Source organism: Ruditapes philippinarum, unplaced genomic scaffold (assembly GCF_026571515.1).
Source record: "Ruditapes philippinarum isolate M1 unplaced genomic scaffold, ASM2657151v2 ctg2265_1_1_1_1, whole genome shotgun sequence".
Classification (NCBI taxonomy): Eukaryota; Metazoa; Mollusca; class Bivalvia; order Venerida; family Veneridae; genus Ruditapes; species Ruditapes philippinarum.
Window position 1 is genome coordinate 32858 of NW_026859606.1, and position 21619 is coordinate 54476.

At 31.0% G+C, this 21619-nt stretch overlaps 1 protein-coding gene across 1 annotated transcript; it reads right to left on the reverse strand.

The window, feature by feature from the left end:
* Window positions 1-3989: 3989 nt before the first annotated feature.
* On the reverse strand, window positions 3990-11371 carry LOC132757223 (sulfotransferase 1C4-like). The gene is made up of 7 exons (XM_060748437.1): window positions 11255-11371; window positions 9002-9188; window positions 8099-8255; window positions 7419-7585; window positions 6824-6927; window positions 5897-6062; window positions 3990-4103 (listed from the first exon to the last, which is right to left on the reverse strand). The coding sequence occupies exons 2-7, from the start codon at window positions 9177-9179 to the stop codon at window positions 3991-3993; spliced, it is 885 nt and encodes a 294-aa protein (XP_060604420.1). The 5' UTR covers window positions 9180-9188; window positions 11255-11371; the 3' UTR covers window position 3990.
* Between the last annotated feature and the right edge of the window lie 10248 nt (window positions 11372-21619).

Genomic DNA, 21619 nt, shown 5'->3' on the forward strand with positions numbered 1-21619 from the left:
TCTCTATGCCGTGCATAGATGATATTCGTGATAATAGAAGTCAAGAAGGCCACATCATAATGATCGAGTAATACCTTTTATTTCTATTAAAATATGTGAAGCATTATCAATTTGGTGGTAAAAATATATACTATCCCGTTCTTATTTGTACATCTACCATGGACTTTTAAAGACTGTCAGTTTTTTGTTATTTTATTTTATATTTTAACGGAATTTCATACACGAATACACAGGCAGAGTGACACTGGTATAAAACAATAATAATGCTGATGATAATAATAATAAACTTCGAATAGGAAACAATTAAATACCCCGCTAGCGGTGCGCAAATGCGTTCCATTTGCCCCCACTGAGTGCCTCAAATTTTACCGATAGTCACGTGACATGTGCGACGACAGTAAATCACGTTAAGAATTGAAGAAATTTCGGCTATATGATATTAATCAGCAGCTTTTTAATTGGTCGGATGTCACTGGGTCATAAAATGTTGTTAGAGTATGTTACCGCAACTTGTGACCCTCTCTGGTGCGATATTTGTGTATTATGCAATTATTTAGCGTGAAACGTAGGGGTCCGAGAGAGAACAGCCGATTTATGACACTTCGTTTGATGCGGGTCGGACTAACTTTGAATCGGCATAACTTTTTTAATAATCAAGCAATTAACATGCGGTTTAAAGCACATGAAAGGAAATTCATTTACGGAGGGAACCGTGTCAGGGATTTTTGTTTGCTCAATCAGCGACTTAATTATCTTTAATTACGTAATATGTATGGTGAAAAAAGTCGCATAAAATGTTTGACGTTACGTAATATTTTTTTGAGAAAAGATATAAAAAATTTGAGACACGGTTCCCCAGATAATATAAGTATGGTTATTTTCCAAAAGTTTGATGACAAAAAAATAAAAAATGACTTTGATATGACGATTTAAAATTTTAGGATTTTTATTCAAAATCAATCATTTACAAAGGCATTTTTTTTCAAATATGTTATTTTTTATGATGATCAACGACATTTAATGCACAAAAATTAAATGAATAACAATTATTACTAAAATAACTTGGTTTAAATGACATTTATGTGAGTACCACGGAAAGTGTCTGTTGTCACCTTAACATGATCAACATGGTAATATAACCATTGTCATATTTTTACCATGTGTGAACAGACATCTTAATAGGGGGTCTTCGCTAATAGCGATAACATAATAAGAGACAATTCCACAAGGTGTTGATCATGCGTTACACATATGAATTATAAATGATGGTATACATGTATATCCGTTGCTATTAACAATCACAATCATAAAGAAATAACAAGTAATATTCTAATCTCTAGCATGCCAATCAAAGTTCATAATGAACAATGTCTTTCGTCCGTTCATTCTGGTAAAAACAAATTAACCATTGAAAAGTTTATAAGAATATCTTGTCATCATATGTCTACTACTAGTCCATCTTCACTTTCTGCATTTCTTGCTTGGACGCCCTTTGATGCTTTGCATCAATGCTTTTCTTGTACAGACTTTGAGTTTAAACCAAACACTATGTGCAGCTTTTTGTGTTTCTATTTTAAATTACTCTGCTGAAGTATGGGGTTATACAAAATGTCAAGAAATTGAGAGAATACATCTTAAATTTTGCAAACAAATTCTAAATGTTAAATTGTCCACTACACTAGAAATGTAGGTGTGCACGGTGAACTTGCCCATTTTTCCTTTATATTTTAATCGCTATGTCAGAATTATCAAATTCTGGTTTGTAGTTTTGAAACGAAAAATGTCGTAATTAGAAAGAAAAATGAATTGATGCTGGAAAATGGAAAGGTAAATTGGGCTTATAATTATTAAACTATTATTTACCAATGGTTTCGGATATATTTGGGAATCACCACTTATTGTTGATATTAACTGTTTCATTACATGTTTTAACCAGTGGTTTATATATACTTTTTTGCAAAAATAGAGAAAAAAAGAATCCCTAAAGACAGCTCAACACGGCAAAAATGAAAATGTTACAGGCTCGGTTTGATTGAGCCTGTTCATGGACGGTACTGTCAAGTGCAAGTTACCGTCCACGCCCCATAGCACCGGCTTAAGCAGAGCTCAACATTTAACATGAACTGGTATTTTTTTTTTAATTTTGATACATCCGCAGATGTGTTCAAATGGCGGTTTATCATGGAACCTTCAATGTGACACGTAAGTGCCATGCCATGAAAAGCGGCATATGGTCCCCAAGTAAAAAAATGCGTGTGCCCTAACTAGAAAACAATAGGGGGAACTAAATAAAATGGAATTTTGTAAGAGGATCAGAGGTTATGAAGCCTGCATATCACAGATAAGACGTCAAAAGACAAATTTAAAAAGCAGGCCACATATCCTAAGGGTGATTTAACAGTATTCAAGTGAGGAATACTGGAACCACCCAACAAGAAAAAAGGCCAACAGAAATAACTAAAATACCACAAGCACAACAATAATGTCGTGCTGAACGATCTTTAAGGATCGGAAATATAACATCCATGATTGAATGTACGGGGCGACTTTTTACAGCCTCCACACGGCACAAACAACGCTGATGTGGCGATAAAATAGAGAAAATAAGAATCCCTAAAGAAAGCTCAACACGGCAAAAATTATTTGTTTATAAGAATGTGAAACAAGACTTCGTGTATGAGGATTACCCGAGTGTTGTTAGATCAGTGTAGATAAGTTTTAACGAAGTTTAGACGCTCTTCACAAAAACTACGTATTGAGTCCGATAGATACTGACAGAATATAATAGAAAGAAGCAAGAGAGTTTGCGAAGTATGTGGATCAAATGACATTGAAGATGATTATCATTTTATTTTAACATGTACAAAGTATAGAAGTATATAACACGATATATAGACAATTAAAATTTTAAATCTTAGTGTTTTTAAACTCACTCAGTTGTTTAAATCAAAGAATGTACAAATTTTGAACAATCTAGCTTGCTATCTGAATTGTGCATTGGAAATAAGGAGTAATTTGTTAACATAGTCTCGTTGTATAAATTATTTGAGTCTGTTATAATTACATTTATCAAATGAAGAAAGTACTATAGCAATTGCTTTTGTCTCAATATTTGCTTTTGCTCTAGAAATACTTAGTAGCTTTAAATGATAACAGGGGCAATTTCTCTAGCCAGGATAACAATTGTTACAACCAACCTCTTGTTTGATATATAAAAATGTAATTGTAATCGGACTTTGTATAAATAGCCATTATATCACTCTCTTGATAAATAATTATGTTCTTCTATGTGTATACATGTATATTTATTTTAAGAATATTCATTGACTGTAATGTCTATGTGATACCGTTATATTTCTGTGAAGATGAGGAGCGTATAATCAAGTCTAAATATAATAAAATATTTGTTCTGTTCTGTTTCTGTTCTATGTTAATTTTCATACCATACGATGACAATAAATCTTGTATTGATAAAACACACAAGAATTTTTTTGTTTATGATATACTGTTTTTCTTGTTGTAACTTATGAATATGAAGAATTGCCTTTGAATTTTATGTATTTGGCAGAATTTAGAAGAAAGTAGTCCGAAAAGACACTTGAAAATACGAAAAATATGTTTCACTGTTACAGTAGTGATAATATTTTTTTTACAGTAAAAATACGGAAAAAGAAAATACGCATTATCTTTCAGCAATATTTCACAATTCTTCATTTTTTAGTACAATAAAATATCATAAAATGAAAAATTAACGTTTGTTCGGTACTCTGAGATAAAAACAAACAACTATTAATTAACACTCGAAAACATAGCTAATTTACCGTTGAGATAATATGTAAAAAAACATCGCAATAATAAAATAAAAGATAATGTTCACAAACATATATGTTTAATACTAGAGTAACAGCAAAGCTTCCTAACATATTCAAGCAGACAAAGGTAATGTTGGAATAAATGTCCGGTGAAGGAAGTACATGATTGAGTATAGATCTAAACATATCTAAATTTGAATAAAGTTAAGTCTTTAGTTTCCTTCTTCCAGGTGTCATCAAACAGTTTATTTTGAGCGTCACTGAACCAATTCTTCCAGTCACCAACTTCACCTGTAAGGGAATATTCAGTTGTAATACCAGCTAATATCTTAAGAGCAATAGTAATTGTTAATGTATGACATACATGTATAGGTTTTTTTCATCTTTAATTTGAATTATTTTTCCTGACATAGCTTTTCCTACGCCTTATATAGAAAACGAAACCGATTGTGGTAAAAAAAATCAACATAAAATATGCGCAGTTAATTATGTACATAAACTGAGTACAATTTTATGCTACAAGCCTCTTCTGTAATGTGACAAAAAATGAAACGATATCAAAGAAATAATAGCAAAAAAGCTAACATACGTTTTATTGGTTTGACATATGATCCTGTATTTGTAAGCTACACTTTAAACAACAACAACATAAAATTTGAATTTGTCGTCATAATTATATTAACAAAAGATTTTTCATCTAAGCTTAGTATACGTGTACATGCGTACGCAAAATTTTGGCGATCTCAGAAAGTGATATAGTTAGAATAAAATCTAATAAGCCACTGAGAGAACTAAATAATCATGACATTAACTGGAACAAAAAGAATACGTATGTCTATGACGAATCTACAACAATACAGACGGGTGTATAATTTTCTACTTGTAACATGTACAACCGAAAAGCAAATTAATGAATACTTAATAACTTAGACAGGAATAATTCCTGGTTATTAAATACAAACCGTTCATGTATTTCACTTTTGACAAATTATATTTTTTCAATTTCAAAAACATATTTGATTCAATGCAAAACAATGTATAGGTTGATTATACGACTACAAATTATTCCTTTAAAGATTATTCCAATAAGGGACATACCATTACAAATTACACTTTTACAAATTATTCCATTATATATTATATTATTATATTTCATTCCATTACAGACAATATCATTATTGGTTATACCATAATACCATCACAGATTATTCCATTACAGATTTTATCATGATTATTGTTTATACCATAATACCATCACAGATTATTCCATTATAGGTTATATCATTATTGTTTATACTATAATACCATTACACATTATACCATTACAGATTATATCAATATTGTTCATACAATAATACCATTAAGTATTATACTATTACAGCTTATACCATAACAGATCATATCATTATCGTTCATACCATTATATCATAACAGAATATACCGTTAGAAATTATGTCACCATCTATCATTATAGATCACATTATTACAGATTGTTACATGGATAATACAACTTTAAATTTATCATCACGGCCATAAACTTACTAGAACATCAAATAAGAAATATGATCAGTTGTTTACGAAAATGTATGTTTAATTAGTCAGTTTCTGTTATTCAGACTGTGTTACTCTTGATTGCTAATTGTGATGGAAATGAAATGACCTGTAAAGTTTGTATTATAACAAACGCTAAGCAACGAGATTACACTTAAAATTACACTTAATGGTTTAGGAGTCACTATTTTTTCCGGAAAATCCACACGTTAAGAAAACTACCCTTTTGCCGAAATGGTACAGATGACAGGGAGCCATTTTCCCGAAATTTGAATCTTTGTTTCTTAGACTTGAATGATGTAATGTTTTAGATTTTCAGTATTATGTTAGTAAATTCTGTCTGGCAGCACACTTTCACGTTTTACTTATTTCATAAAATGCTGAAAACGACAGCACTTTTTTAAAATTAAAAACGTTGTATAGTAAATAAATAAGATACAGTAAAAAAGTGTGTATAAATCCAAAGAAAGATAAGTAACGGGAACACATAGTATCCTGTTATCCTAGAAAATGTGTTTAGTAAAAACGATTACCTTTTCTGAAAAATTCGAAGTCTGATTTTGTTAACCCCTCGTAGGTTTTGCCTTTATCTGCTTTCATTTTGTCGAATTTACACATTTCTATGATGTCCTTTTTCAGCTGGTTATCTAATTGTTCACCAAGAAACGCCAGTAATTTGTCCAACTCAGCTCTTCCATCCTTCAAAAAATAATAATTATAAACTACTTGAATATCATACCTATCATTGACCTATTAATCTACATGAATTTTATAATATCTATAATTGAGATGTCAGGGGGGATTTTATCACGTGGTTTATCGTTTCGTTATAGCTTGAAACGCCAAAAATGTATCGTGTTACAATTCAGTAGGATTAATTTATAGGCTGTAAAATTAATAATTATATATGGACGACAACTCAAAAATTATTGAAGTGTAGATGGATTTCATAAGCATGAGGTCAATAAGAAAGTACAATGAGTTGATATAAATTTTAAATAGATTTACTCGTTCCAAGTTACTATAGCACAAAATACCTAAAATTGTTCGTTGGACTGTTTTCCTGGTATGGTTTTGAATATTTTAATGACAAAATATTGACGATTACGAATCGTACCTTACAATGATTAATTATCATGAGAAACGTTTTTGTGACTTTGTTCAGGAAATGCCTTATCTCACGGGAATTGTGGTTATATTCAATCAAAATTCATATAAAGTAAAGCTTGCACAGGGCCAGAAATTTGTTAGCATGCTCCTTTAGATGTTGACTATGAATCCATTGGTTTACTCCTACACAAATCGTATATGTTAAAAATAGATAAATACTAACCGTCCGTCTATTATGTTTTTTATACCGACATGTATATACTAGTAAGGCTGTCGACGTGTTGAACGGTTGTCTACCCATTTGATTGTACGGAGTGATAGAGGATAAATAACACATTATACAGACAAACCTTTTTAAGATCCTCGTAGTACATGATATGAAGCGGGAATCCTGGATTATCGTCTGCTAAATGTTGCCACTCTAACAAATATTCACTGTACTTCCCATACTCAACTGAAAATGGTTATATACAATTTAACCGGCTTTTTCATTTTAGATCAGTAATGACAATCTGACCGAAAGTTGATATTCATACACACTTGCATATATAAACAAATGTCCATTACTTAAACAGACACAAGCGGGCACCCGAGCTGAACAATCGGTCCTATATTGCGACAGGTTAAGATCGTTGACTTCAAACCACTTGTCCGTCACCGCTGCGGATTCGAACTCCGACAGGGACTTTAATTTTTTTTCTGTGAGGAATCTATCAAACTATGATATGGAACGTCGGTGATTCTACTCAGCTACCCGTTCTTGCCTAAAATAATGCATGGAAGGGCATCTGAGGTTATCCTCCAACAATAAAGCCGGAAAGAGGCAATATGACCTATACGGTATCGGTGCGACGTAGAGGCCTAACCTATAAAAAAAGCAAAAAAAAAAAAAAAAAAAAAAACAAAAAACAAACAACAAAATAGTCTTAAACAAAAATCACTTACATTTTCCCTTCAAAGCTTCTGGTAACCAATTCTCCCACTTGCCGTCATAATCGTTCGGTTTTATTCCCTTCAGATGGCAATAATATGACACAGCTTGGTCCTTTGGGTTTCGTAAACACAACACTGTTTTAATTTTCTTTGATTTCATTCCAGGCAGAGGAAGAAATCTGCAAGCATAATGATAAGGTCGCATCAATATAATAGCAAACACGCAGTTAAACAATAATAATAATCATGGCAATGCCATGACACCAAGTTTTCAAATGCTTTTATTGGTTCAAAGTCATTAAAATACAATGTTTATTTAAAGTACTCAATATGACAGTTTAATTACGAAGGACCTTTACGTGATGACATTTCAAATTATTGAATAATCGGGTTTGTCTTCACGAACTCACGATTTCAACGTCATGAAAGGTAACAATCGGTAAAAGTTTACTGATGTGAGATTAACAGGACAAAAGGAAAGAAAATTGCACAATCCATGGAAAGCAGTAATTGTTGACGATTCATTATATAAAATTTCTTTGAAAACCCGTGTCTAGACATCGTTGAAGGAGACAGATTTATATGTACATTAATTAAACATTACTTGTTAAACGTATCTTTGAGTTAAAGACAAATTGTTTCTTCTCCTAAATTAAATTAAATTCCTCTGATGAAGTACAAGTTGTATTTACCTGGGTGGTAAATGACTGTTTATAATCCGGGGAGAAGGTTGCTTATCAATCACTTCAGCAAAATTAGCTTCAAGCATAGTGAACACTTTATTCGATTCTATCCGAGAAGCCGACCTATTCTGGATCATCATCAATATTTCATAAGCCCAGTTTGTGCCTGTATATAAAAAAAGCAACCAAAAGCGTCATACTTGGCACTGTTTTAAACTTATAATTTTCAAGTACGATAAATTTTAAGTACGAGGGGCCTTCTAAAAATAGTTTCAGTCTACATGTAACAGCTTTTCAATTTGAAAATGCACAAATAAAGACAGTGAAAAACAGTGATGTTTGTGTGAAAATGATTCGGGGGTAAACTGTTTTTTCTGTCCGTCCAAAAACTTTAACCTTGCTCATAAGATAAAAAATGACCTTTAAACTTCATATGTGCATTAAACAAAATGAAATCTCCAACCCCTGACTATGTTGACCTTTTTCCAACACTCTAACCTTGTGCATAAATGAAAAAACTTCAAATTTTATAATTTCATGTCCCGCGTCGAAGTCTATAACCCGACCTTTTTATATATGTGAAAAGGTACATGGTTTTGACAATTCAAGAAGTACTAATAAATATATATTAGAACATACATTTTTTCCTAGCAAATGAACATTTAAAATACACAGCATTCTAATTTGTTTATAAAAAAAGATAAAAACTGTTGGTTAAAACCGAATGTCAGGGCCTCACTTTTTTAAAATGACATATAGGATTAAAACCACTCGGTTTAGAGTTAGTTATAGCCAGTTTACAATAAAACAGCTTTAGAACATCGAACATTTTAATCAGTACATTGTTCATGCGATGATTTGTAGAAAGTATTTACAGTTTATTTTTTTAATAAAAGATGGGTTAAAGCAAACCAGTTTTTCCAAATGTACAAAGCATGATGTCTTCGTCACGAAACGTAAAATTACGAACGTTGTCAACTATCTTTTTTATCTCATGCGCTTGTTTAAAAAAACTAGGCACTGCAATTCCCCCAATATCCATCATAGTCACCGTGGCGCCACCTGCATCAGGAACTTTAACTTCCGTCATAATTGCAATCTATAAATAGACATCGATAATAAAAGTGAGGACTGCACATTTTATCTTACAAAAATGGCGTCTTGTTTGTTAACTGATAAACATTTGCAGATGACCATTTCCATTTTATGTCACATAAAAATCTAAATAGCTATTCATTGGATTCTTTCACTTGAAAATTACTTTTGTATTGAGAACAAGAACATAATAAATGATACATTTTCAAGGTCTTGTATTTAAATTTTCATGCAATACGATAGAAAGACCTTTAGTTTTGTTTAAAGATTTATTAGATATTGTTTCTCCTAAAATATCACATCCTGTATCGCAACTTCTCTTTAGATTGGAACGCCAGACAGGACGAAGCGTAGTTAATTATGGGGAAGGATCATATTAAGAGAGTGAATATTGATAAAATAAAGATCTGTAAAAGATATGGTATTTTTGAATCATACACACGAAGTTACATTATATTTCTTCAGGTTTATGTCTTCTTTGTTCAAGGTAAATGGCGCAAGTTATACAATGACACGAAGTAAACACTTCAACAGCCATTCAAAGGTCGTAACGTAGGCCCGTGTTTGAAAGTTCACTGCAAACGGACAGACTGAAATATAGCTGACACAGTTAATTTTTATTAAAAAAAACAAGCAACTAATCCAATAATTACACTTTAAATAAGTGCTTATTGTTTATATCAAAAATCTCTGCATAGTTTTCTTTTTATTCTTGGCTATTTATCTTGGCAGCAGTTTTTTCAACTTATCACCTTATTGCAACAAGAAATCTAAAAGTGTTTTGAAACAAGAATTTAGTAGGCTACACTTTTAAGGATTACATTTATATTTATAATATTTAAAAAATTGTAAATGATTAATTAGACAATAATATAAATAAGAGAGGTAAATCTGTCATGTGTGCATAAACACATCGGTAACATGTGTTAGACCCCTTGTTAAAACACACACAAACATGTTTAATAAAATTCGTTTAACAATAATATATACAGTGTTCTTATGTTGTTGTTGTTATCTGTGTTTTATATGTTAGTTTTCGTTTAGATTAGACAATAATAAGAAACTAAACAAGAAGAAGTCGAATACTACAAAATCAGCCGCCGAAAGGGAGACAGATAGTCAATCATTTAAATACACATCAAAGGACAATAACCCTATAATCACAAATACTTTTTGAGACATGCTGCGGACAAAAATTAAGAACGGCAAATCACTAAGGGCAAAAACCTCTTGAGTTACTCCTCAGACAAAAATGTGGAACGGATGAACACACGGACGAAAAGACGGTCGGAGTCTTTTACCACATCGATAATCAATGAGATTCACTTATCAGTATGTTAACGGAATAAAACTAATCAATGTCCCAAATAATCGTCTTATTGTATTATAACAAGACCTCTATTTGTATTTACATAGTATTATGCTAAAAACTTAACAATTTGTATGTAGAGGATATTCAAGTGTTTTTTTCTATAAATAAAGGATTTATTTTCATCGGATGATATGAAATTAAATAAATATTTATAAGATTCGGTTGTCACGAATGAAATATGATACATTTCACACCAAAGGATAAAAGTAAATGCTGTTTTTATGGAGAAAAACTTTCTGTTTATTATATAAATTGTTCTCTTTTTTGACATTACAGTTTGAAAGGTTTCCCCTTAAATTTTGTGTATAAGGAGTCCAGCAAATTACAAGATACGGAAATTATGTTTCACTGCAGTAAAAAGTATTTCTTCTACAGTGCAAATACAAAATAAATGAAAATAGGCAATTTATTTCATCAATATTTCATTAATAAGTATTATCTATACCATAAATGAAGGTGCTTTTATAAAAAGAGGGAAATACAAAAAAACATTATTCAGTTCTTATAGAGGAACGAACAAAATAAAGCAAAGTTATTTAGGAACATGTTGCTGTTTTGTTTGTGTCACGTTACATGGTAAACCCGTGCATTTTATCCTCTGATTAATTATTAGAATATAACGTGTTTAACTACATACATTTGTCTTAAAAGTGTTTAAAATAATGTTGCTGTAAAATATGAACACATTTAATACTTACAGAACCTATGTACCTATGTACAGTTTGTGAGTTTAAGTCCAACTGCACTATATCCTTAAACTTTTAATCTATGATATCTATGTTTGAATTGCGGTTTTTTATAATCGCTACTTTAAAAGAAAATTCAAATATTTATTTTTTAAAAAACAAAAAAATGTAAAAATACAAAGCACTTTTCGATTTTTCCCTTTTCTTTTTTCCCAAAACCTTTTTAAGACTTATTCCCCCAAAAAAAAGAAATTTTCATGTTTCAAAAAAAACCCCTTTAAATTTAAAAAGTTATTGCGTCGTTAAAAAGGTAATATTGTTATAATTTATACTCGGTTTTTAAAAAAAAATTACAGCCTGATTTAAAAACTGAATTTCAAAATTTTAGCATTAACAATAATTATTTATAGATGAGACGATAAGAATGTCTAATGTTGCAATGCAATTTTATTTTACATTTGCAATGATCTTGCATACGAAATCCTAACAGTATCATATGAAATGTAATGGCGTTTTGGTTCGCATTATAACGTCTTTCAAATATGTCATTTCATTTCATGGTTTCGTACTTTCAATCTGGGACATCAAATCATTTATTTTCGGTCCCAGGTAAAAAATGAAAAGATTTTAATAAATAAAATAAAATGTTTGGGCAAAAATTAAACTTTATGATCACTTATTTTATTTATGTTTAATTACCAAGCGTATTTTAAAACAGCATTAAACATTGCAAACCACATTTATTACCAAAAAAGAGGTTTAAAAAATGCCAAAATAGCCCTTACTGTGTTAGTCACGCAAAAGCAGTCTGGTGATAAATACTGCACAAACAGTCCTTTATCGCATATAACATGTAAATTATTACTTAAATCTTTGAATCTCTTTATTTTTCTTCATATATTATTAATTCTTTTCCAAATTATTATAACATAGATATGATAAAAAAGATGATAGTAACATGATAAAAGAATTGAAAGTCATATAATAAAAGTGAGGATGGTCACACAATGAAATTGGTGAAAACTGTTAAGAGGGTAGTCACACGATGAAATTGGTAAAAGCCATATTATAGAAGCGAGGATAGTCACATGATAAAAGTGCCAAAAGCCATACAATGAAAGCAAGGATAGTCACACAATGAAAGTGGTGAAAGCCATATATTAAAAGCGGGTATAGTCACTTGATGAAAGTGGTGAAAGCCATATAATGAAAAAGAGGATAGTCACGAGGTCACAGTGGTGAATGAAAGTCATATAATGAAAGCGAGGAAAGTCACACGGTGAAATTTGTGAAAACTCTTTACAGGATAGTCACACGATGAAATTGGTTAAAGCCATATAATGGAAGCGAGGAAAGTCACATGATAAAAGTGCAAAAAAGCGAAAGTGGAGAAAGCCATAAAATGAAAGCGAGGATAGTCACCTGATGAAATTGGTGAAAGCCATATAATGAAAGCAAGGATAGTCACACGATGAAAGTGGAGAAAGCCGTATAATGAAAACGAGGATAGTCACATGATGAAAGTGGTTTGAGCCATACGACGAAAGCGTGGAAAACCACCTGCCCTTGATGAAAAAGGGTGATGTCACAAGATGAAGTGCTGAAAAAGAAAAATAAAGAAGCAAAGGGAAATAAATGGGAAATTGTTTAAAACATATAAAGAAAAGGGTAGTCATTGATGAAATCCTATAATAAAAAAACTATATACCGATATTTTGGAGAAAATTATGGGACAGCGCGGTGTCAATTTTAAATTTGGTAGAGCACTATGTAAAAACATTAAAGTATACAGCTGACAAAAAATTTAAAAAATTTAAAATAAAAATCAACTTTCGATTAGGATTGTTTTAACTTTGCCCACAAAAAATTTTTTTTTCTCGTACCCCTGCAACACATCAAATAAAAGAAACCATTTCATTTTTTGGTTTTTTCTTTTTTAAACACCATTAAGTTTGCCACTTTTCATGATTTTGCTGTATTCGAATTTTAACAAAAGGGTTCAAAAACAATTATAAAATAAATTTAAAATCATAAAAAAAGGGATGCAAAAAGGATGTAAAAACAGTATAAAGTCCAAAAAACAAAAAGACCGCATACCTCCTGTTTCCAAGACCAGTGTTAGCCCCCAAATAACGTTGAAATACAAATGTAGGATTTTTTTCCGTAGCCCGGTATTGCTTACTTTGACCTGGGATTCATTAATTTTTGTAAAGGTCAGTTGATAAACAAATATATCTATTCGATATATTTGTTAACGTCACACGTCAATGAGTTGTGGTGTATTGGTAAAGATGCCGGACTAATGATCTGAAGGTCTCTGTTTCGATACGAGGGCCTCGTACCTAACCAACACCACGTTATGAAGATACGCATATATAATTTATTTTGGAATTTACTTGCAAGAATTAATTTGGAATCATTTTACTACATCTGGTTTTAAGATACATCTAAAGTAGAGTTTTTTTATTTATTTTTCTATTTCAATATCTTTAATAAAAAAGTGCAGCAAGTTTATAACACAAATGAAAAATACTTCACAGATAGAATACACACACAAAAATCAAAACGTTTTGCACGAGTTTAAAGAGAAATGGCAATTATATACGGAATTTACCGAATATAGGTTCAAATGCATAAGTGCCAGATCAATGTTGTTGGACAATATATGTATAATAAGAACTAGAAAAGGTCGATTATATTTATTTCGATTATGGATTCATTATTCAAACAAAGGTTACAGCATAATCAGTATTACATAACTAAAATAAACTTAAAAAAAAAAAAAAAAAAAAAAAAAAAAAAACGTTCACGCTCTTTTGTTTTTCATAGCAAACATCTGTTTTAACGCAGCATTTATTGATATCAATAGCAAAAAAACTATAATTACCTATGTACTAAATCATGTTTAAAAAAAATCCGAAGCCATTCAAAAATACCAAACGTTAGGCGCATTCAATCAGCCGTTATTTGAAAATGCTCGTATTTTTCGTGGGGTTTCTTTACATAATAAGGCCAGGTACATAACTATATCAATCATCACAGAAAATGAAAAAAAGAACTTGACGAAATAAGAGATTCTATTATAAACATGGCAAAAAGAAATAAGATGAATTTGCAATATATATATAAATTTATTTTATAATTGAAAATAATGAGGCTGATATTTGTCGACAAATGCATAACATAAAAAAGTGTTCTTATCCTAAAATGGAATAATTTATCTTTATTATTTGAAAATTTCATCGGAAACAGATGATTATTTTTTTTATAAAAGATATATTATCATTTTAAAGGAAAATGAGTAACAGGCTCCTAGTAAATGTAGATACATTCAATTCTAAGTGTTTTTTATCAGTTGGAGACAATTAATGTATATTTGAAGCTGTTCATACTTATATTGAAAAGTCTAAACGTTTTGACTGATCTGAAAGAATCCATCTTCTTTATGAAGATGCCATTCGGCAGTTCGCCAAATTCTATAGCTTCACACTTCTTTATGTTTTTCTCATATTTTTCCTTATTCAATCTTCTTAATACTTCTTTGTGTTTTATTTGTGTTTTTCTCTCTCTTTTTATTTTATTTAATTTTGTCTTTTCTTCTACGGAAGCGTGGGAGTATCATTTATTACTGATTAATGATAGATAATATACATGTATTACATTTTAAAAGTTATAACTTATAAATACATATTTATTACTTCATTTTTAATATATTTCACAGTTACGTAATTATTCCCACGTGTGTGCTAGGCTGGTATTGCTCCCTTGAAACTGTGGGTGCCCGTTAGTATATTTATTAATACCCAAAGGGGCATTAGTAAAACTGGAAAAAAACATTAAAGATTCCAACAACGGCAACTTTAATTTGAATTAAACATAACCGTGGTATTGAAATATTGTTTAACGACATGAAGCTTTTAAAACATCAATAACTTTTCAGGTAATGTAGGTCAATGATTGTTAGGTTTCACGTCTTACCAAAACTGTCATGGTCATATGGCGACTTTCCAGGTTAACTAGTTAGAATGTGCTTCGTATCCCTCCTTAAAGTATATGTGTTCCGTATCCCATATAAAAGCACTGTGTTCCGTAAATGAAAATGAAAAACAATCATATATTTATCTATAAAACAGTGAGAAAAAAATCAGACCCAAGTGTTCTTGTATAAATAAATAAAATATATTAAGAAAAAAATTGTTATCAGTAAAAGCAAATTTCTATATAATTTTTCTCAGATTTTATTCAAAATGACAAAAAATATGTCTGTACCGTATCGTTTAAAATAAGTTTGTTCCGTACCATTGAACTTTATGAAAATTTGCTAAACATCACTGCATTCACTAGATATATTGGACTTAGTATATCGATATGAAATTAGCATTCTCTTTTCCTACGAAACAAGCAGACGACTTACTAGCAATGGCTTGTTGTGATAAATGAGTGTGTACCGTTCCCCTCGGCCCCGACTATGAAACAAATCTATACTCGAATGTTTTAAAAAACACGCTTGTATGATTACGGGTACTCTGTGCCTTATCTGATCAAAATCAATTAAGTAACAGTTAAGTAATTGATAAAAACCTACCTGAATCGGGTAAAATATCTGCGTAAACCGTTCCCGAAAAGTCACGTGGTATGGCCACATTGAAAATATTCGAATTTAGTGTTCAGCTTTTTAGCTTGTTTTCACTGATACTGTTTCATGAATCAAACTTTATCTAGCTATAGAAATAGAATTTTAAGTTAAGAATGGATTCCGTTTATAGGGGACAAAAAAAAACTGACAGACTGACTTGCAATACTTAAGTGTCAATTGTGTAAACACCATATGGGTAGTAATAAGAATAGAACTAAAAGAATGACAAATACAAAAACTGGAGCTGTCACAATAATTTAGTGGCGACTCTAAGTTTGGTAATAATTTAAGAAGAAAATTTGCATTATTGAATGAAATTGCTTGTCAGAGTTATGAAACCTGGCTAATTTACCTATACACGTATTATTCATAAAGTTGTAAAAAGTATTACAAATGAGTTGCTAATGAAGAGCAGAAAAAACCGTTATGCCTCAACTAACAAATCAGGCCTTTCCTTGTTGATCTTGTTTATCATATTTTCTCAAATAGTCAGGTAAAATGATTCAAGAAATCTTACTAAATGTTAAAATCTAAGATACTGATACACACAAACAAAATTCCAACGAGAAACGTGTCCAAAGGACACAGATGCCCCAACGCTTATGACAATTGAATGTTTCAATTACATATAATTATAAATCAAGAGCAATAACTCTAAAAGTCTTGAATTAACCCAAATACGAAACCCAACATGCACAACTATAAATGCTGATCAACATTCCTGTTTTTTTGACTCTAACAAAATTACATTTGGAGCAACACGACTGAATATTTTGGGACGGGACGGACAAACAATTGCAGCAAAAAGTATTGCATAACTTATTATGGGAAATAACACCTGATGCATCTCTCTTTTCATACACAACAGTATCTTTTAACACAGAACAGAAGTAGCTTCAACACTTAGGTTTAAAATCAAAAATGAATTCTTCATATATTCTGATTCTGCTTCCTCCCCACACAAAACAGACACAATACAGGGACATTTGGTATTGGTTGGTCAATAACTTCGTAGACTTCTTCTTCAAATTTGTCAGCTATTTTATGCTTTCCTTCATATCTTAAAATTTTAACTAAGACTGTATCATTATTTCTGTAATGTTGCCATCCCAACTAAACTTTGAATTCTGACCGTCGACCTATCCCATGTCCACTTCTGCTAATGAACCCGGGTGTGGTGTTTCCCTGAAATCAGAAGTTGTAGAGACAAGTTCAATATAAAAAAGAAAGAAAGGTCAACAGTTACTATGTTTCACGTGAAAAAGTGACACGCATATAATATACAACACGTTTCGGACATAATACGTAATAATATGTATATTGGCAATACCTTTATTTATAACTTATTATCTATTATTTATTATTTATAATTATTTATTTATAATTTATCTTTTTATAATTCAGTATTCAGTATTCATTATTTAAAATCCATTTTTATTATGATTAAAAGTTATCAATCATTTTAATTACTTTAACATAAAACTTCCCACTGACTATGTGCTAGTGTGAAAGCACTAATTTTTGTGGTCTGAATGTGTTATTCAGAATGGAATGTTTCTTATCAGGGGCAGTGCATAACACTATTTCATATATATTCAAACCAAGTTTAATCCTTTACATTTTTTTCATCAGCATAATGGTCCCCAAAATTATATGGACGTTTGAGCTTTCGTTATTTACTGTTTGGAATAGGTAAAATCTATTTCCTTTGTACCCACAGGTGCTCGTCCAGTCTTTGTGCCCATAAAAAAAAATGAAGTTTTAAAAAAAAATTGAAAAAAAAAAAATTTGAAAAAAAAAAAAAAAACAACATCAAAATAACTATTTTGGGTTGAGTTTAAGAAAAAAAAAATTTGAATTGAATTTTTTTTTTCCTATATACCATTACTACGAAAAGGTCACCTAGTCGCCGTAACGCTACGGAGCTTTACTAGGACACACTGTGGAACAACCACAATGTCGAGTTCTGTAACAATACAAGCTATTTTGCTACTCTTTACACATCATGCATTTAGAAAATTGTTTACATTCTTCATCTACCTTACATACAATCTTAAATAACTTACATTTTAACTCGGACACTCCAATTTGTTAAAATCTTGCAAAATTCCGTTGATGGTCGGCCATTTTGTCAAAAACGAAAGTACAAAACATACATCGTACTGGTCCGCTCTCCTGGTTTCCTACGACTACGTGCGAGGAACAGTAGACAACGGTAACCATCAATTTATTGGTTACTGTTGTCTATTGTTCAGCGAACGTAGTCGTAGGGGACCAGAACAGCGAAACATTACGGTTTAGTTTTGTACTTTCGATTTCGACAAAATGGCCGACAATAACTGTTGTTTTGCAAAATTTTAACAAATTGGAGTGTCCGAGTTTAAATGTAAGTTATTTAAGATTGTATGTAAGGTACAATAAGAATGTTAACAATTTTCTAAATGCACAATGTGTAAAGAGTAGCAAAATAGCTTTTATTGTTACAGAACTCGACATTGTGGTTGTTCCACAGTGTGTCCTAGTAAAGCTCCGTAGCGTTACGGCGACTAGGTGACCTTTTTGTAGTAATGGTATATAGGAAAAAAAAATTTCAAATTTTTTTTTTCTTAAACTCAACCCAAAATAGTTATTTTGATGTTTTTTTTTTCAAAAATGTTTTTTTTTCATTTTTTTTTTAAAAACATTTTTTTTATATGGGCACCAAGACTGGACTAGCACCTGTGTTTGTACCCACAGCCCCTGCCTGAAATCATGAAAATAAAGATCATAAATAAACTCTTTTTCGCACAAATACTTTCTGGGACTATTTTGTAAAGTCTGTATTTTCACAAATTATAAAATGTTGATAAATATTACAATGATTTCACCATTAACATGGTCTTAACTTTTCACACTGCTTTAAAGTTGGTGATTTGTTTCTACATTGTATAACAAAAAGATGTGACAAAAGGTTCCTTACTAGATCATTATCTTAGCTATAACAGAAACAAAGCAAGATTTTTAAATAAATTAGAAATACTTCAAAATAAAATTCAAAATTTTAATCACTAAATCACTAGAACAGGAGGACCATAATGGCCCTGATACGCTCACCTAAATAAACATGTAGTGTATTTTAAACAATTTTCATTGATCATAAGATGATCATACCAAATATCAAAGCTCTAGCCCTTTTGGTTTCAGAGAGAAACTTTTCAGAGAAACTTTTCCTTAAATAAGTCTATATAAAATATGAAACCATTGGGTGGGGGTCAATTTTGATCCCAGGCACATAATTTGAAAAAAATTCATACACAACCTTAATGCAAAATATCAAAGCTCTTTGCCTTTTTACTTCGGAGAAGAAGTTTTCCATAAACAGTCCATACATGTATATACTTAGAATAAGAAAACTCTGGGTTGAGCCAATTAAACCCTAGGGACACAATTTGGACAATCTTTATAAAGGACCATAAGACGATGCTAAATACAGAATATCTAGGCTTGTGGTTTCTTGAGACCATGTGGTTTCAAAGATTTTTCTTTTGTTTGCCATGGTAACAAGCTATAATCTTAAAATTAAACTCAATCTGTCCATAAGTATGGTAAAAACGTATTGTCATAATTGCAAGTAAATGCCGGATAAAGGGCAGCAACATTTTATCTTTACAGGTTACATGCCGTTATAATAATTGCAAACTGAGGTCGCACAGCACCATTTTACATGACGTAGTAGTACAAAATTGCAAGTTCCATTGTCCTGTTCAAATTATAATAAAAGCCGATGCTCAATAACTATTAGGAGTATCACCATACAAAAGAAATTCATTTATCTTGTCCTCTTTACTTATACTGCTAATCTGTTTATAATAACTTATGTTGTCTGCTTCTATTATGTCCATATTCTTCCCACATTTAGGTTCCTAAATTCTAAATGCTTAGTAATAAATATTTATAAATATGTTATAACGTATTTTTATAATTTATTTTATGCTTTTCAGTGGATTACTGATTTATCCGTGAAAATTATATTTGATAATTTCACAGTGAAAATTATCAAAATATAATTTCACACTTTTCAATGACGAAACTACTTTTTAAAGATTTTTCCCATGTGGTACCTTAATTTTATTTTTGCTAACAATTCTGACAATGTCCGGCTGTTTAAAGAAAACGCAAAGCTGAAATTGATAAATACTTTAATCGTCAAAAGTAATAAAAAGAAGAAAACTTACTTCTATTCATTCAAATTCCAATCACCAAATTTCGTCTATAATTTTTTTGTTTAATTTTTACAGTCTGAAAAATACATTCCTTCCTCATGCAAACTGCTCTTGATGACATTTGGGCATATTTAAGTATCCTACGAGTAATAACTGCCGTATGCTTTATGAAAAATTGAAAAGCAATGACAGCTATAGCTCGTAGAACAAGTAAACCACCCAGCGTTCCGAGCAAGTACCAAATCTTCCATTTTCATAGCTGTTTTTTTCATGTTTTCACATCTGTCAACACTTATTTTTTGTCTGTTTCAATCCTCAAATATGTTTTCTTTCTTTTAAAAAGGTGTATGACTAACAAATCCAAATGATATCCCTCTGAATCAAACACAATTATTTTCCTCCCGTGAAATACACAACTTTAAAAAATGGCTGCCGCTTACATTTAACAAAGCCAGGTCTAATATAAATTCGCAGTAAGTAACAGAAATATGGATGGATGGTTGAAATTTTCACCTACACGAATTGTTTGTTTTTATAATTAAAACAAGCGATTATTCATATTTTTTAAACAAAATAAATAATATCACTGTCATTTAACGTTGATTGTCGGACTTATTTTTCAGCTCAAGACTTCTTGTTTTTAATGAGAAATTTGCACGAAATGGGGCTCTCAATGGGGAAACAGATTTTAATATTTATGTTAATATTATGGAAATTTCGTTTAATCTTGTTTTTTAGCATAAAATAAAAAGAAAATTTGTTTGTTTGTTGTGTAAGATGTAATTTTATTTCATCTCGTGAACTTTAAAAACAGTATTCTCACTCGAGGCTACGCCACTCGTGAGTATACTGTTTTTAAAGCCCACTCGATGAAATAAAATTTCATCTTACACACAAACAAACAAATATCCTCTATTTAATAATTACTAAGTTTTAATTAATAAATGGTACTCCCAGGCTTCCTTATATTTTCGTATAGATCATATTACTATTCTTATTTAATTTTTGTAGCCGGTGTCGCTGGTTATTTTCGAACTAGTTCTTTTTTTATTATCCCCAGCCGAAAATTTTCGGCGGAGGATATAAAAATAGTCTCCGTCCGTCCGTCCGACCTTCCGTCCGTACGTCCTTCCGTCCGACATTTTTGTCCGGAGCATATCTCTAAAAGTATTTGAGTTATCAACTTGAAACTTTATAGGTGGATAGACCTCATTGAGGAGGAGTGCAGTGCACAAGAATAATAACTCTACCTTGCATGATTTTTGAGTTATTGCCCTTTGTTATTTTTCAAAATAGATTTTTGTCCAGAGCATAACTCCAAAAGCCTATGAGATATTAACATGAAACTTCATAGGTGCATGGATCTCACTCAGGAGGTGTGCAGTGCACAAGAATGATAACTCTACCTTTCATAATTTTTGAGTTATTGCCCTTTGTTATTTTTCATACCTAATTTTTCACCTGAGTGGAGCATAACTCAAAAAGTGTTTGAGATATCAACATGAAATGTCATAGGTGGATAGATCTTATTGAGGAGGA